This window comes from Martes martes (genome assembly GCF_963455335.1).
Source record: "Martes martes genome assembly, chromosome: 12".
Lineage (NCBI taxonomy): Eukaryota > Metazoa > Chordata > Mammalia > Carnivora > Mustelidae > Martes > Martes martes.
In genome coordinates this window covers 50701904-50719736 of record NC_137900.1, presented here as the reverse complement: position 1 = coordinate 50719736, position 17833 = coordinate 50701904, and the positions used below count along the sequence as shown (strand labels likewise).

Below are 17833 nucleotides of genomic sequence, written 5' to 3'. Positions count from 1 at the left end.
GCATTTTGTATAGAATTCTGTGGCCTAGGAGGCTCTTTAATATGACTGATGGCAACGTTCTGGTAGGAATTGAATTTGTGTAACTTAACAAGGGCAAGGTAGATGGTGGAGTCACAGGGGTGAACATGAGAGAGTTCATATAGCCCAGCTTATTTCCACAGGTGAGGAATCCTTTCACAGATGTGCATCTTAGGGCTGAGTTAGCAGGAGGCCTTATACTCACAGCCCCTTTTCTTTAGGGGGTACTTTGTGGCAAAAGTGATTTTTTCTGAATGAGATACCTTATGCCACCTGTCTTTGCTCTAATCTTGAAATATGTTTGCAGAGTTGCCATGTGATGTGACCCAAATGGCTTAGAAGCTTTGTCTGTAGAAGTTGCTTCCCACGTCAGACATCCTTAATATTATTTAATCCGGTGGCATAAAAAACACAGCATCTTCCCCAAGAGTGAGCCTCAGATATGTAATCAGGTAACTTCAGTAATAGCACATGAAAGGAAGCATCATTTTTAAACTCCTTAAGATAGGGGCACCTGGGTGGCTCCATGGTTAATCTGCTGCCTTTAGCTCAGGTCATGATCCTAAGGTCCTGGAACTGAACCTGGTGTTGGACTCCCTGTTCTGCCGGGAGGCTGCTTCTCCTCTCTCTGCCCCTCACTTGATCTCGCTCTATCTCAAAGATAGAGCTCACTTGCTTTCACTGTATCTCAAAGAAATTTTAAAAAAACTTAAAAAGAAAGTCCTTAAGATAAATTAAAAGTTGAGGCATACTTCTTTTATTTATTTTAAAGTTTATTTATTTTTTTTAGCAAGCTCTGTACCCAGTGTGGGGCTCAAATTTACCCGAAGATTGAGTTGCATGCTCTGTCAGCTGAACCAGCGAGACACCCTAGGTGCACTTGTTAAATAAAATTCTTTTCCCCACCATCTTGCTTTAGGTTCATGGGTACTTGAGATGATAACATGGTAGTAATTTAAACAGATTATTTTTGGGTTTAGGTTTTTCCTGTTTTGTGGGGGGAAATTGGGGTCAGATAGTCTAAGTTGTGGAGTATATGATTTGCATATTTCCTTTTTAATGTACTTTTTAGTTCGTGGTAAGAGATCAGCCTCTGTGCTTCTTCAGGTCAGTGTGATGGCGCATTTACTGTGATGCTGATGAGGGCAGGGCCACATCACTTTTGTGTGCTAATGAGTCATTGTCTGAGCAAAATCTTTTAAGCATTTGCTTCTTAATTAAAGTGTTTATGTGAATTTTAAATTTGGAGGGTCACAATAGTTAATCTTTTAACTTTTAAACTAGGTTATTTTGTCAGAGATGCTTATGTATGATATGAGTGTAGCAATTTTGGGAACCAGAGCATTTTGTATTTCTTTTTAGAAGGCATCAGGGTGGCTTAGTTGTTAAGCATCTGCCTTTGGCTCAGGTCATGATCCCAGCGTCCTGGGATTGAGAGCCCCACATTACGTTCCCTGCTCAGCGGGAAGCCTGCTTCTCCCTCTCCTAGTCCCCCTGCTCAAGTTCCTTCTCTTGTTGTGTCTCTCTCTGTCAGATAAATAAATAAAATCTTAAAAAAAAAAAAAAAAAGGCAGCAGCAGCCATCTGTTAATTGGTGGGCAAATTGCCCTGTGGTCTCAGAGTGGTTTGCTGTAACATAGCTGTCCCTTAGCAAATCAAAACGGATATTTCTTTCTGTCCTGGTACCTCTTTGACTTAATTCGTAGCCATGGTTCCCATCTGACCTGCAGCTTTTTAAACTTTCACCTTGTACTCCTGCCTTTCTCTATAGTTTGTTTTTCTCTTTACTAGTTCAGAGAGGACTTTCCTGAGGTCCTTGAAGCTGTGTCTGCATTATTTAAATAAGTTTCCTTTATAGTCAGCATTTATACCCTACCTGACCAAACACAATTGGTCTGTTTGGGGATTTCTCCTAAGTATAAAAATCAGTGCTTTTATGTGACTATTTTAAGTTGAGGCGGAGGAAAAAAAACACCCATATTCCTCATATCCTCTTGAAAATGTAACTGCCTTTCTTTATTAAATATAAAACTAAACAAAATGTGCTGTACAAAAGAGAAGGAAAAAATCACATGTTATTTATACCTAAATCTTTGCGTCAGTCAGGGACAGTGGATGTCCTTTGGAATTTACTTCCTTTGTCTTTGCTAAAAATATCTCTTAATTTAATTATGATCTTTCTTTATTGAAATAAAATGAACTAAAGTGGAGAGTTGTCCCCAAGTGAAAACCTTGTTACACATATTGAATATACTTTATCAGTGATACGGATAAGAAGGTGAAATGATCCATGTTTTTACTTTATTTGAAACTTTTTCCCCCAGATGATGATGTGATGCTATCCAGCCCACGCCCTTTTTTAAGTAGGCTCCATACCCAGTGTGGCGCCCAACATGGGGTTGGAACTCATCACCCTGAGATCAATTCCTGAGCTGAAATCAAGAGTTCTATGCTTAACCGGCTTAACTGACTGAGCCAGCCACATGTCCCCAGGGTCCCCTTCTTAAATGACCCAGCCTTCCCCTCTTTCTCACTGTTGTTCTTTTTTGACTTGGTATCGCCATTTGTATGTGTGGGACTTAGGTATGTGCATGCATTCAGAAATCATGTATATCTTTGTGTTAGCTGCACAAAATGTCAAATGAGCACTTTGTGTTCATTTATGGTACTATTAATACTTTCCGCTCATAAGAGCAACTTACCTGGGGGTGGGGGTTAGGGGGGCAGGATTCAGGTATATATATGTTTATACCTTTGTAAAGGAAGTCTTGAAAAATTGTGTCTTCCCTGGGTAGTCAGGTTGGGTTTTGCTGTTTGATGTCTGGGGTTATCCATGTCTGTTAGCTGCATAGTGAATGAATATTTGAGAGGCTCTTGGGTTGGTGCTCTGTGTTAATTGCCAAGTATTAAGGTTCAGAAAGTTCCTTGTCTTTTGTTACTTTTAGGAAGGTGAGAAGTTATGTCTTGGAAGTACAGAGCTACTTGGGGTAGGAGGGTTTGCCTTTGATTCCATTCCTCATGGAAGGAATTCCTTACGGAGGGTCCACTGAAGGAAAAGAGTAGTTGGTCTGAAAGTTCAGTTTTGGGTATAGAGGGATTAGAATGAGCTAATCATGCTTATTCTAAGGTCAGAGTAGTGGCTCAGAGAAGGGTAGCATGAGCAAAAGGTTTTGTGGAATAGGAGAATAAGGAATAGATAGGAGATTAGCCATTTCAGATTGTCGTTTGTAGGGACTTGTGAAAGAGGTCATGGATTTTTATCCTGCAATTTTTGTTTTTTTAGAGATCTCTGGGGACTTGAATGAAAGGCATTTGGGTCCAATCCCCTTTCTGGCCTATTAGTATTTCTTTCTCAATGGTCTTCTTGATCCCAGATCTGTATGTCCTGATTGTTCTAGGCTTCCAGAGTTACTTCCCTGATTGCTCTAGGTTTCTCTCTCATCTTTCTTCGTTGTCCATCCCTGCTTGGTGTATGCTGCAGTATGACTGCTGACCTTCATGTGGGGCACCCCGTTCTTATGGTCTGCTTCCTTCTGCAAAGATCACGTGCTGTTCATTCAGTGTGCCGTTGGTCCGACCATCTCCTCTGTCTTTCTCTACACATTAGCTCTCCTCCGTATGCCTATTTCCTTATTTCTCTGTCAGGAAACTCCCAAGTTTCTTCTGCGTTTCAGCCAACTAAATATATCTTTTGCAAGTTTTTGCTGGTTGAGCATGAAATGCCAGTCATTAACCGTAGATGTTCCGTGTTCATTAGGAGACTGCATCTCCCTTGTTTACTGTCATGCTTTAAATTTCTGAGCAAAGGTCTTCAGAGGGCAGAGAGCATGTGGTATTGATTCCACCTGCTTTTCTTCAGCTAGGAAACCACACTGTGCGTATAAAAGCATTTTTAATGCAATCTGCTGACGAGAGAAGTGTCTTGTGTGGGAGACAATTTTGGCAGTAGCAAACATGTTTGGCTTTAGCCATAAGAATTGCTTTCTGAGTTTCTGGAAAAAGAGTATGCAAATCAAGTCCTGTTTTATTTATTTTTTTTTTTTCAAGTTTTTTTTTTTTTTTTTCAAGTCCTGTTTTAAATGAATCTTTTTATAATGTGGATATCTCTAATCTGTTTTGTAATGATGGATTTGTTTTGAGGATTTAAATGGTTTGTGCACCTGCAGCATGCCATTCCTTTTTCCTCTCCCCCTAGGTTGTTGCTGTTTTTTTTTTTTCTTCTTTTGTACATAGCATCTTGATGGATTAGGAAAGAATGGTGGTTTCAGTCAATTGATTATATGACAACAAGAAAAAAATTGCAGATGTATTTGAAGATTATGAATATCCTGGTTGAAAACATGTGACTTTTGGATGCATGGGACTCTGCTTCAGTGTAATTCCCAAACTTGGCCAAAGTCAGTGAAGTGTATGCTGGGAACATCAAGTTTGGAAAGGTCAACCTTGACTTTGAAGAAACCTAACTACCCTTAACCAGCTAACTGTGTGTCTTTGAGCAAGTTACTTAGCATCTCTGGGCCTCCAAATTTATAACTATAAAATTGGTACAGATCTATCTACACAGAGCTTTATTGTGAGAATTAAATATGAGTATGTGTAATGTAAGACTTATTAGTTGCTTGATGGCAGTTTATAATTAGGCAGTGATACCTTTTGTTTCTAGAGAGCTTCAAAAAAAAAGCATTCATGGACCAGTAGGAACAGACTTTTCCCGCAGACTTACTGAGCTTTTTGTATTGGAAGGCTTTGCCTGGTGAACTTTTACCTTTTGGATGAGAGAGTGTTTTTTGTTTTTGTTTTATGCAAACTATTATGTGTTCAAGAAGAAAATTTATCTTTAACAAGATTTTTAATCAGGTAGAAGTGGTGGGATTTATAGACTAATATTTCCCATTGTTCTGGACAAAGCAGGGAGCTCATCATAGTGGTTTTCAAGATTTTTTGACACAGTTTCAAGGGGCACCAAGCTAATTCTAGTGTTTTAGGGCGTTTAAATTTTTCTTCTTACAATATCTAAATTAAAAAATAATATCTTACAAAGAGAGAAAAACACATTAAGAAGCTGTATTGCTTTTTTTTTTTTTAAGACTTTATTTATTTTTTTGACAGACAGCGATCACAAGTAGGCAGAGAGGCAGGCAGAGAGAGAGAGAGAGGAGGAAGCAGGCTCCCTACCAAGCAGAGTGCCCGATGTGGGACTCCATCCCAGGACTCCGGGATCATGACTTGAGCTGAAGGCAGAGGCTTTAGCCCATTGAACCACCCAGGTGCCCCAAGAAGCTGTATTGCTTTTTGATGGACTGCTCACCAGTGTGTGTGTATGTGTGTGCATAGATTGACACCAGCTGGTAGTGCAAGCAACAGCAGATGCCCTTTTTACTACTGCAGTTGTTAACTGGTTTCTCTCTTTACCACAACAGTATTTTGAGAAACACAGTTCTTTTACCCTCATTTCAAATGATACTTCCTTGAACAACTCCATTGCCTTTTAGGAAAGCACAAGATAAAACAAGTAACTCAAGTGCGTGCACGTGTGTGTGTGTGTGTGTGTGTGTGTGTGTGTAGAATTAAAAGAAATTTGTATAGAGGTGCCCCGGTAGCTCATTCAGTTAAGCATCTAATTCTTGATCTCAGGGTCATGAGTTCAAGTCCTATGTTAGGCTCCATGCTGGATGTGGGGCCTACTTTAAAAAAAATTTGTAGAGAGTTAATTAATAAAGAAATGAGAATATGGCAGCATACTTAGATCTGCTGAAAGTAGGTTGTTGTTGTTGTTGTTGTTTTTTAAGATTTTATTTATTTATTTGACAGAGACACAGTGAGAGAGGGAACACAACTAGGGGGAGTGGAAGAGGGAGAACCAGGCTTCCCGCTGAGCAGAGGACCCTGGGATCATGACCTGAGCCGAAGGCAGACACTTAATAACTGAGCCACCCAGGGGCCCCTGAAAGTAGTTTTGCCTTAGCTCAGAATTGTTGGTTTTTGTTTATGTTTCTGTTTTTGTTTTTTTTTTTAACAAAAAAAGTTGCTAGGGCTTTTGTTTTGTTTTGTTCTGTTTTTAGAACTGTAGTGTCTGACCTTCTGGTCACCTGCCATTTTTTGGCCTTTGTTCTCGTTATGGGGGCAGTTGCAGTATTTAAGGTGACACTGCTGATTTTTGAGGGCAACTACCTAAATTAGTAAGTAATGAGAGCTGGCTTTTGTTTTAACTGTGGTGTTGAGATATTATAGTAGCTTACCGTGTCTCTGGCTAGAGAACCTCCAAGGTGAAGTCTTGTTCTAAGATGTTTATGTGCTTGAGCACTTGGTTTATTTTCCTCACTTTGGATAAAGATCATATTTCCTAATTTTCCTGGTCTTAAATGTAAGACATCTTAGTACCCATGTGCAGTACTGAAGAATTTAATATGCTGTTGCTGTTCTCAGTAGCCTAAGACCGGATTGTGTGGGAGTTCTTAATGTTGTCTGAAATTGTGATGTATTAAGAATCCACAGTTTCACCAACTTAAGCAAGGTCATGCTGCATTGCCAGCGGATTCATAATTACTGGGATTGGAACCATAGGAAAATAGAGCTCTACCAGTTGCATAATCAGAGGACAGATACGGCCATTAAAATTAACTTGAAAGGAAAAATGCCTTGGTGCTAAGGATGTTAAGAGCTCCCTCTAGAATTAGGGTGCTTAGGTAATATTTACCAAATGATCACTATTTACAACTTTGATTTCAGCAGAGAAGTTACAATTTAAACTCTTCTTTATTATCTCAATGTATCTGTGAAGTCCTGAAAACCTTTTTAAAATATTGGGGCATTTTAGTCTTAGGCCAGCTTTATTAGCATTTGGATAGAAGATAAGTCTTCGAGTGAGCCATCTGTTTTATGTGTTATGTGAGCTTCTAGGTTGAATTCTCCTTCTTGTGCTAATCCCTGGTAATGTCCTTTGGGAAGCTGGTAAAAATGCTCCGAGCTTTCAGGGAGGCTGGCTTGTTTTGTAGTAATAGGATCTCACTAGTCCTCTGCCTCACAATTTGATCTTCCTCATTAGAGGGCAGCTAGGAGGACCTGTTTAATTTGACCAGAGTTTAGTTGAGTGTTTAAGTGAAAGGTCTTGCTGCATCTGGCATGCTGCATCTGAGACTCAGGCTAAGTCAGGAATTCAAATTTGGAGAGGAAACGTGACTGGAGAGGATTGCATCCCTCTGTTCTGCTACTATTCTCTCAAACCTTACCCCTGATGTGTGGTATCCACATGGTTTTGTTACACATCAGATCTGATATATTAAGAGAGCTCCTTTGTAAAGTCTGGTCCTCTTTGCTTTGGTGCCAGAGTTGCAGCACACAGCCTGTCTGAACAGACACAAGTAACCAATGCCCAAGAACAGGAAGTCCATCTGAAGAAGCACAACACATTCGCAACTTTAGTGTGTGTTGGGGGAAGGAGGAAACAAGGGTGTTCCAATGATGGAAATGGGTGGATCTGTCTTTAAAAACAAAAATTGCACTGCTGCCCCCTCCCCCAGAGTAAACTTGTTTTCTTGATTCAAATTATTTGCTTTTTTTGGTTAGGGGATGAGGTTTTATATTTGGAGACAGTGAATCTTTTCTTTTTCTTTCTTTCTTTCGTTTTTTTTTTTTTTAAGTATTGCATTATTAGACCTCAGATTGCAAATAGTCTTGCTTGTCAGACAGGACCATAGTGACCTGTTTCTGCTAACTGTGGGATTTAGAAAAGATTTGTGCTGCTTTTGTCCTTTTTTATTTCATAAAACATTGCTACTGCTCTAAATGAAATAATAGATACACATCAATCAGCGTAGTCACCTTTTATTGTTGATTCAACTACCAGGTTTTTACAGAATTCACTCTGCATTTTATTTGACTTGTACATGAATAGTCTCGGCAGACTTAATTATATTAGTGAAAAAGCACTTTCAACAAAATTATATGCTGACATCCCATAATTCATACTTACAGATTTGTGAAACAGATTTATGTAAATCTATCAAATTACTCTAGGTGACATTATTTTTTAAAATTGAGATTTCATTTAAATGGTATTTGTAGAAATTTTTCATGGAAAATTTTACATGAACTATTTTAAAAAATATATCACACATCACTCCCTTAGAAGGAAAGAACACTGTAACATTTGAACACCTTTGTTCTGTCGTCCTTCTGGAACAATGTAGGGACATGGAGAGCAGGGTATCTCTCCTCTAAACCATAATTTTCTGAAAGGCAGACAGCTCTTCCTTTGTTTATTAGCTCATTTGTTCTTTCATTCAGTGAGCGTGTAGTTAGTAATCTGTGCTAGGGTTTTCTATGTCAGGAACTATGCTGAGCTTGCCTTTGCTCAATAGTTTAAAGCAGGGTGGGGAGACCGTAATCCAAGTGGACTCACTATCCACGTGTACAAAGATAAAGGTATATAATATATGGGCTGTGGAAGGACTGAGGCGCATTGAACAGTGTGTACTGGGAGTGGGACAAGTTGTGTCAGGTAAAGGGTCTTAGAGAAAGTCTCAAAGAATATGTGGGAGTTGGCGAGTTGGAGATGTGTATTCCAGGCACAGGGAACTGAATGTTCATTTTAGGGTATGTGTAGAGGAGTAGTGGAAGTAAGCAAGAAGCTGATGACCACCTTGGAAACCACAGAAGAAATGGATTTATGTTTTAGGAAGATCATCTGGGCAACATCATGGTGAAGGACAACTGGTTTAGGAGTTACAGGAGTCTAGGGAAAGGGTGATGGCTTAGGGTATTGTAGCAATAATCCAGGTTAGAATAATACATGAGGACCTGTGCTAATGCAGAGGGGGTGGGGAGGAGGGCAGATTTAGCTGATAGAACTGACAGGATGGGATACCCTTATGGGATACCCCTTGCATCGAAGTCTGTCTTACAGAGCTTTCTTGTTAGACTGTGAGTTACTCCTTTAAGTCTTGGATCAGATGTTACCTTCTGGATGAGGCCCACTCCATTTAAATTGGAGTCCTGACCCCTCTCCCCCACATTCTCCTCTCTTTTTCTCTTATCCCCTTAGCCTTTACTTTCTTCTAATACACTGTGGAGCTTGTTGTTTTGTGTCCTTCTAACCGTATGTAGGGTTTTTTGTTTTTGTTTTTACAAAGATTTTATTTATTTATTTTAGAGAGAGATAGCGAGTGAGCATGCCAGTAAGTGGGGAGAGGGGCGAGGGGCAGAGGGAGAGAGAGGAAGAACTTCAAGCAAGACTCCCTCCTGAACACAGAGCCTGCTGAGATGCATGCTCTCAGGACCCTGCGATCACCCTGAGATCATGACCTGAATGGAAACCAAGAGTTGGATGCTTAACTGACTGACCCACCCCAGCACCCCAGGATTTAGGGTTTTATGAAGAGAAACTTTTTGTCTTTGGACTAGCAGAAAGTAGACTTTCTATAATTGTTGAAAAAATGAATGCTAAATGTTGGTGAGAATATATAGGATGGCTTTTTGTAATACAGAGTTTTAGTGTCCACAGTTCCATGTTCAGAAGGGTCTCACTTAATATTAGTTGTACCAGGTTTATGATCAAGAATCATGGTGGTCTATTACCTTTACCTTTAAACCTGAGGAGGTAATTTAATGTTCTGCACATTGGTAGTAATCTGAAATAGAAAAGACTAAATAAAGTGACCCTTGAATTAAATGGGTCCAGAAGATTGTGTATTTTTAATTAAAATATGCAATTAAATTTTTAATTAAAGTATGCTATTAAAAGCAATGTAGGTGGCAGGGGAATAGCTGCTGCTTTGAATTACGCACAGTTTGGTATAAATTGGAGTTTACTGTGTGTCTCCCCAGCACTTTGTTACTATAAGGACTCTTCCTGTTTTCCTCTTCCTGACCTGACCCCCGTGTGGCTCTTGATGGGCCTCGGTCCCATTTAGAGGCCTGTGGAGTGCTTCAGCTCTGTGCTTCAGATCACTTGACTGTGGTTCTAAGTAGCCTGCTTCTCACTGTTCTCCTCATGCCGGGAGCAGTTTATAAGTGATTTTTCTACTTCTTGTGAAGAAGGCATCTTCTTCTGTGGCATCCATTCTAGATTAAAAAGGACAATGCAAAACAAAGGCATTCACACATGCAGTGTATAGAGCACGTGTGCTGAAGTGTGGTATTTACCTGGAGTCTTTAGTGCCTGTGTGGAGGTCTTAGGCCATATGATTGTTCATGTTGTTTTCTCTGTAGTGGGATTCTAGAATCCTTGCCATGGCCGTTCGGACCAAGGCTTGGATTAATGGTTGCAAAAATCCCTGTGGGCCTTAAGACAACAGGTTGTTTGTAAGGAGGATAGCTGGGGACAAGTGATGTTGACGTTATTCTTGATGTCCAGTTACCAGAAGGAATTTTTTGCCCTTAAAGATAGGATTTTTTTTTTTTTTGTCTTGAAGCCTTTTTTAGGAAGAGACTTAGCTTTGTCATTTTGTTCAGTTTTCTTTTAATCACATTGGGTTTCTTTATACTTGGAATTTAAATGTAGAGCTTTATACATTTTTTTAAAGAAACAATTCTTGGTTTTGGGATTATCAATATGCACGTTCTAAATTCAGAATGATTTGAAAACTAGATTTAGATGGTATGGATAGATGATGCTTGGTTTCCAAGCCTTCCCTGGTGGTTTATGACGGTTACTAGCTGATGAATACAAGAGTGTGAAACAGTGGATCCTGACTAAATAATCTTTCTTGATTTTGACTTGATACTGCTTTTATTTTTTAAAAATCTGCACTCACTTAGGATAACCTGAAGTGATGTGGTCACTATATAAGATGCACTTTACTTTGTCATAGGAATGAATAATAACATTGAAATTCATACATAGTGAAACTGATATTTGCACATGAAGTACAGGAATTTGAGATAGTGAACAACGGTCTCAAAACATTTTGTGGTAGAACCCTCTTCGAAAATGCCTGGTTACATTATACTTCACGCATATTGAAGATAAGGTCTGAATTCATGTATTAACTAGCTATGAATTGAGTGCAGAAGAGCCTAGCATTTGAGAGTTCTGGATTCAAATCCTGACCACTACTTCCCACCTGCTCTTTCGATTTGAGGGAGCTGATTGACCTTGTCCAGCTTCAAAAATTGTATCTCCCTTTCAGAAGAGGAAACTGAGTATATCACGTGATACGTGTGAGGCTAAAATTAAACAGCGAAATACCACAGAACTGGAAGGCGAGAATGGGGGGGAGTCTTGCCTATCTTGGTATCATCTGTGAAACCTTATATTGTAAGCATTCAATAATACCTTAAAATGAAAATCGCTTAAGCGCCTAACTCCCTTGCACTTTCAGTGCCAACATGCTAATTCATCTCCTATAGTAGATTTAGAAATGCAACCCTTTTGCAGCAAATACCTCCTTTCGTATTATCTTCCTTAGATTAATCCTAAAATTTTGCTTACCGCAGCACATTTTGATTGATGGCTGGTGTTCTTTCTAATAAGGCCAATAAGCAAATTAGAAACTTTGTGGAGGAGAAGTCATTTAGGGATAAAATGTTGTCTGAGTGTAGTTGATTTACAGGTAGTAGAAACATGGCTGACTCACTGTTACAGCTAGCCATGATTGCTGTGGGGGGGCGGTCAAGTCAAAGGCCCATTTAGTGGATGGATCATCTGATGTGATGTTGATGATAATGCCTTTGGTTAAATACATAACACCACTGTGTTTCTCATTCATTCATTTAGCAAGCTTTTGAGGGCCTACCATATGCTTAGGAGTAAGCACTCAGAGGCCAGTCGGAGGGCTAAGTGGGGACTTACAGAGTAGGCTTTTTACTTTACCCGGTGACCCAACTCCAGCAGGCACTTCTATGCCTGAGAGTGACATCCTCAGGCCAGTAAACAGTTTCTCTGAACTTGAAGGTTTTGGAGGGAAGACATCCACTTGTATCTGAAAATGGATCTATAAAAAAGACAGTCTTTCTGCAGAGTTTCTTCACATGCCCAGACCCTTATCACATGGCCCCTCTCAAGGGTTTTAGATGCCAGATTTGTAGCCCCAGATTCTCTCTCACCATTAAAACTGATTCTCAACTTGGCTGCATGTTAGAATCTCCAGGATTTCAAAAACCTGGTACCAGTGCTTCAAATAGACCAATAAAGTAAAAATCTTTGGGAAAAGGACTCCGGTATTAGGTTTTTTTTGTTGTTTCATATTTTTTTTTAAAGCTTTGTAGATGATTCCAGTGTGTGACCAACATTGAAAAAGCACTTCGATTTAGAAGCTGCTAAAATGCAGGTGTGAGGATAGTGCCATAGATAGGAGAAATAGACTGTTAATGTGGCTATAATTGATTTGATACATTTTATTATAGAATAGCAGTGTGATAAAACTATACAATGTTCAGCTTGCCTTTCCTTTCTCCATTATATTTGTAGCATTTTCCCGATTTATTTATTTATTTATTAAGAGATTTTATTTACTTAGCGTGTTAGGTGGGGACAGAGGGGCAGAGGGAGATGGAGAATCTGGAGCAGAGCCCAACGAGGGGCTTGATTCCACAACCCTGAGATCAGTACCCTAGCCAAAATTAAGAGTTGGATGCTTAACTGATGAATGGATTGAGCCACCCAGGGGTCTTTCTGATTTAATTTTAAATAAATTCATGGAACCTCATTAAAATCTAGTGAATATATGTTACTTTTCTTACTTTAACTTTTGACTGAAATAATTTACTTCCATCAATAATGAATATTCTCTCATCACGGCCTCTGCAACCTTGTTGGGTAGAAATTACTCTCCTCATTTTAGAAATAAGGAAGATATGGCTATCATAGAAGTTGAGCAGCTTCTTCAAAGTCAGAGAGCTGGTAAACAGCAGAGGCAAGATTAGAACTCCTGTGTGTCTGTCTCCAAAGCTTGTCTTTCTGTCTTAAACTGCTTGCTTGAGCAGCTTTTATGTTTAGCCCACTTGAATCCTGCTCAGTGACAATAGAACTGAAGCACATTTCATAAGAGGGCACTATGCATGCGATAGACCCACAGTAAATGTTGAATTAGTAAAAAACTGAATGCTTAAAATACAGTGGCTTCCCATGGAACAACTTAAAAATAGAACTGTGAGTAAAACAAAATCTCTGATTAGTGTGAGGAAAAAAAAATAATGAACTGAATTAGTTTTAACTCTTCCGTCACCCTCTTTTTTTTTAAAATACAAAAAAAATACAATTTGATAACAGGGTATATGTTAGCAATGATTACCCAAGTTCTTTTTTTTTCTTTTAATTGAGGTAAATTAACATATTAGTTTTGGGTGTTGTACAACACGCAGATTCTGGTAGTGGTCCCAAAATACAACCACATGTTTTCATGGTTATTTGGTACTATATTTAGTGTTCTGTGTCTCTCTCTTTTTTTGTGTAGTTAATAGGAAACCACATTAGGGTAACCAGAGTGGCCATCCTAAATATCTGTATTCATAACCGCTTGCATCTAAAGTGCCCCATCAAGGGGGAAAAAAACCCAAAACCCTCAGTTTGCTATGAAATTGATGAAAAGAAATATATTTAATAAAATGTATTTGGACCTTTACTGAGCATCTTCTGGGAAACCCTCAATTAGTTTGGTTTGACTTTCAGTAGACTAAACTGGTCTTACATCGATTTTTTGTTAACCTATTTTACTTAGTGTTTCTTACCTTCTGAAAGTGAGAAACTTCCTCTTGGTTGAAAAATTGACCTTTCAGATTGGCTTTACTTATGTGTGCATTTCATTGATTTCAGTCCCTTGAATACCCTCCATTTTGTTTGAGAGTTGGGACATCATTGAATCAAGGGTTAAACAGCTCAGATGATAGGGGAAAACAACACAATACTCCTTGTTAAGCGACTCTTCAGAAATTGTGTTTTATTATTTTTGTTTATACTCTTCCTTTCCTACATATTCTCATTGGCTTAGATGTTCTCAGTATAAATCTTTGTGTTCAGATTTTCCTGTATCCTTATATAGGTCATCAAATCTCTTTTAGAAAATCATACTCAGTTTATTTGAAGAGGGTCTTCTGTAAAATAAATGTGCACGCATACATATATGTGCACATGTGAACACAAAATTCTTCACCTTTTAAGTGGAAATAATTGTACTCAGTAAAGGCTGTAAATTTGTCAGGGTACAGTGTACAGAATGCTGATAGATTTTTGGTTGATGCTTGATGCCTTCCCCTTTTATGGGTAAAGAAAATGAAACTGAAAAAGTCGTGCCCGTGAAGCCCACTCAGCAGCTTGGCGGAGACTTGCACCCACAGTTTCTGAAGCTGAACGTTGCATTTGCTGCTGGGTGCTCTGGCTCAGGCAGGGAATGTTTGATGGAATGCTTTAGAGATGTGTGGGGTTTTTTTTGTTGTTGTTGTTTTGTTTTTAAATGCACAGCTTGCTGAGTTCTAACTGATGTTTAAACTTGCAAATGTAGTAGACAGTAGCTGAAAAAAAAGACCACATGTATATTTCTAGGAGAATTAATGTAGACTTCTTTTTACTATTGAGAAACCGTGCTGGTGTTAATGACAAGACCATATGCCAGAATGAGAGTGGATCTCTCATCAGTGGTGTAGAACTAATATATGCCTTTTTCTCCTTCCCTTTCATTAGGGCAGAGCTTGGGATATGGCTTTGTGAACTACATTGACCCTAAGGATGCAGAGAAAGCTATCAACACCCTGAATGGATTGAGACTTCAAACCAAAACAATAAAAGTATGTTTAAAAATTTTTTTATATCTACTTGCAGAACAGAGATTAAAAAAGAATTCAAGTCTTCTTGTACTTCTTTTCCTTTGTTTCATGCCCACATAGACACTTCTCTAGGAGGCATAGCAGAATTTTTTGCTTGTTGCGTGTTGGGGAAGCTATTCACAAGTACTTTATATAATCACTCCTGTATTAACGAGGTGGGGGGTGGGCAGCAGCAACTTTTCTTCACTAAGTACTCCGTGAAGCCTGCTGAATTAAATCTCCTTCCTTTGGAGTGATTTACTTTCTGTATAGCTTGAGGAAACCTTTGACCAGTTCTTTGAGCCCAGGGCTTGGCAGACTTGTTCTATAAAGGGCCAGGTAGTAAATACGTTAGGCTTTGTGGGTCGTGCAGCCTCTGTCATGACTTCTCAGCTCTGCCCTTGTACCTTGAAGCAACTGCAGCCAATAACTGCGTGAATGAAAGGATATGACTGTGATCTTAGAAAACCTTATTTATGCAAGCTGAAACTTGAATTTCATGTCTTGTTATGTGTCACAAAACAGTTTTTTTATTTTGTCCCAGTCATTTAAAAATGTAAAAATCATTCTTAGCTCATGGATCATAAAAAACAGCTTGCAGGCTGGATGTGGTCTTTCGGCTCTGTTCTGACTCTGCTCTGACTTTGAGGAGACTGACTGGAACTGCTTACGTGCCACACAGGTTGTTTTTCCTGTTACGTTTTTTAAGACAGTTGGTCAGTAATCTGTGGATATTTTCCGGCTTTTTTGAATTTTTGAAATGCCGACATAGATTGTATCTGATAAGAAGTTAATACAATTTGGAGTATAGATATTTTTTCCTTTAGAAAATAAAACGGATGTTGCTTCTGGCAAATGCTTAGTGCACGTGCCATCAATTTTGCCTCTCCTGCCCAGTGCAGACATTGCCAATCAATCATGGCAGTCTGTTTCACTAAGTCTGTATGTGGCTCCCAAATATTTTTCAAAATAATGTTCCAGACAACCTCTATCAATTGACTCAAGTTGGAACCTATTTTCCACCCTTGATTTAAGAAGTCAGCTCAGACTATAGCCTGAAGTGGTGAGGGGAAGTTAGTCAAGGCTGACTGTGGCATCCGTCTTGCTTAGAGACTTGTCTAGAAGATTTCTGCTCATTTTTTCTGAAATCTGGAAATGCAATGTCATCTTTATGTTTAAAAGTTGCTTCTCTCAGAATTGTCAGCTAAGGTAATTCATTAGCTCTGGATAGTTTTGACGTCTCATTCTTTATATTTGTTGGCCCATAGGAAAAAATGCCTCCCAGATCTGTCTCATCTAAAAGGAACTATATGGGGGGGGGGCTCCCAAATACATTTGGATGTAAGATGTCCAAGAATTGTTGATTACGAAAATGTCCTCTGAAAATATTCACTTTAGCCAGATAATGAGCTGGTAATTATGCTACCAAAATTTGAGGGGGAAAAAATTGGATTTCTAATATAGTCTACAATCACAAAGACTTGTTTTTTTTTTTTGTTTTGTTTTTTTTTTTTTTTAAATCTGGATTGCTTTTTCTAATTTCCATACTTTTCTGCACACTTTTTTGGGGGGGGGGTCACAAAGGTTAGCCTTTTCTAGTACTATTAAGCACTATTACTATTAAATAATAACAAATGCTGTTAAAAAAAAAAAAAAAAAACCTCTAATATCCAGTTACCTTCAGATTGTTTTGTGTGCCCTCTGTCTTCCTGAGGACGTTTGCAGGCCTCCTCATGTTAAATTGATTTCCAGAATTGCTGCTAATTTATCTTAGTGTTGAGATCCTGAGTTGTTGTTAAGAAGAAATTGGAATAGATGGTTGGGATGGCTCATACCAGAACATACCCTTTTCTCCACTCCAGAAATAGCCGCCCTTATTTCATTCTAGTGAGTCAGTTCTTTTGCTGTAAGTTCTTCTGCAGTAATGTCCATAAGAAGGCAGAAATGCAGGGGAAACAGGTCGCCAGAGAATAAATTTCCATGGCCTGCAAGGAAACCATTGATGGCAGCTGCTTCCTCACTGCCCATTGCCCGGCTTTCTCTTCAGGGCCCAGCTGCTCAGGCAGAATACATGGAAGAAAGGACAGTAATGCCTTGTGGCTTTTAAACTGTGACATCTGCTACTTCTGATTTTCCGAAATGGGGGTGGGAGTGGTGGGGAAGCAGCAGGCTACTTCTTTCCCTGCCCCCATTCAGTTCCTGTAAAAATATCAGATAACAGCTGGTATCCTCAATTTGGCCCAGATTTCTCTGAGAGGCAAAGCAGACCATTTTCCAAAACTATAGAGCACCATTTTTATCTGTGTGTTCTTTGTATTTTTTTTTTTCCTTATTTTCAGTGAGACATGTTTTGTGTGTTCTTAGGCAACATCTTGAGCCAGTTTTCTCCTCATGTTTGCTGCTTCAAGTACCTTTTGGAAGCTCCACTTAAACCATTCCATTCTCTGGGATATCATTCCATAAATTAGCCTTTTTATCCTTCTTGCAGTCCATCCTGGCAGTGACTGTAGGACTAAACTTATACAAATACCAGTCTCCTCGTGTTACTTCTCACTCAAACCTCTCTTGTATTTCCCTGCTCTTTCACCGTTATCGTTTGAGTTAACTTTGGAGTTGACCCAGTGTTACTACTACTTTCTGGGTAGTCAACCTGGCTCTTCCTTAGTGAGCTGATCTTCTCAGGCTCTGCACATAGTCCCCTGTAGTCTCAACTCCTGGCATACCCTTTCATGCTGCTTTAGTTGAATAGCAATCTCCCCATCTATGGGAGCCCATCTGAAGTACTTTCTTCAGCCACTGCCCCCCAATAAAAGAGTTGAGACCTTAGTGTTCAAAGAGCTTGGCTAAGTCCAGGCCGTTGAAGACAAAACTCTTACATTTAATGTGGCAAAACTCTTTCCCTTTAGAAAGCTGTAGTAGACTAATTAATACATACATCATATATGAGTATACAAATGTTTGTGTGCTCCTTAAGTTAAATCTTCCAAGCCACCTAGCATTTAGTATGCATTTGGTAGAATTCCTAGTAATTGCAGTATTGAAGCAGTGTATCAAGTGCTGTGAAAGGTGGTTTATT

General features: G+C 39.1%; 1 protein-coding gene across 7 annotated transcripts in view; it reads left to right on the top strand.

The window, feature by feature from the left end:
* ELAVL2 (ELAV like RNA binding protein 2) overlaps positions 1-17833 on the top strand; it is a gene marked incomplete at both ends in the record, with an annotated part of 139407 nt that overhangs the window by 84447 nt on the left and 37127 nt on the right. For all 7 annotated transcript variants that reach the window (XM_080819360.1, XM_080819364.1, XM_080819363.1 and 4 more), the window contains one exon: positions 14636-14739. In XM_080819360.1, the coding sequence (XP_080675486.1) occupies positions 14636-14739 (104 nt within the window). The remainder of the gene's footprint in view (positions 1-14635; positions 14740-17833) is intronic.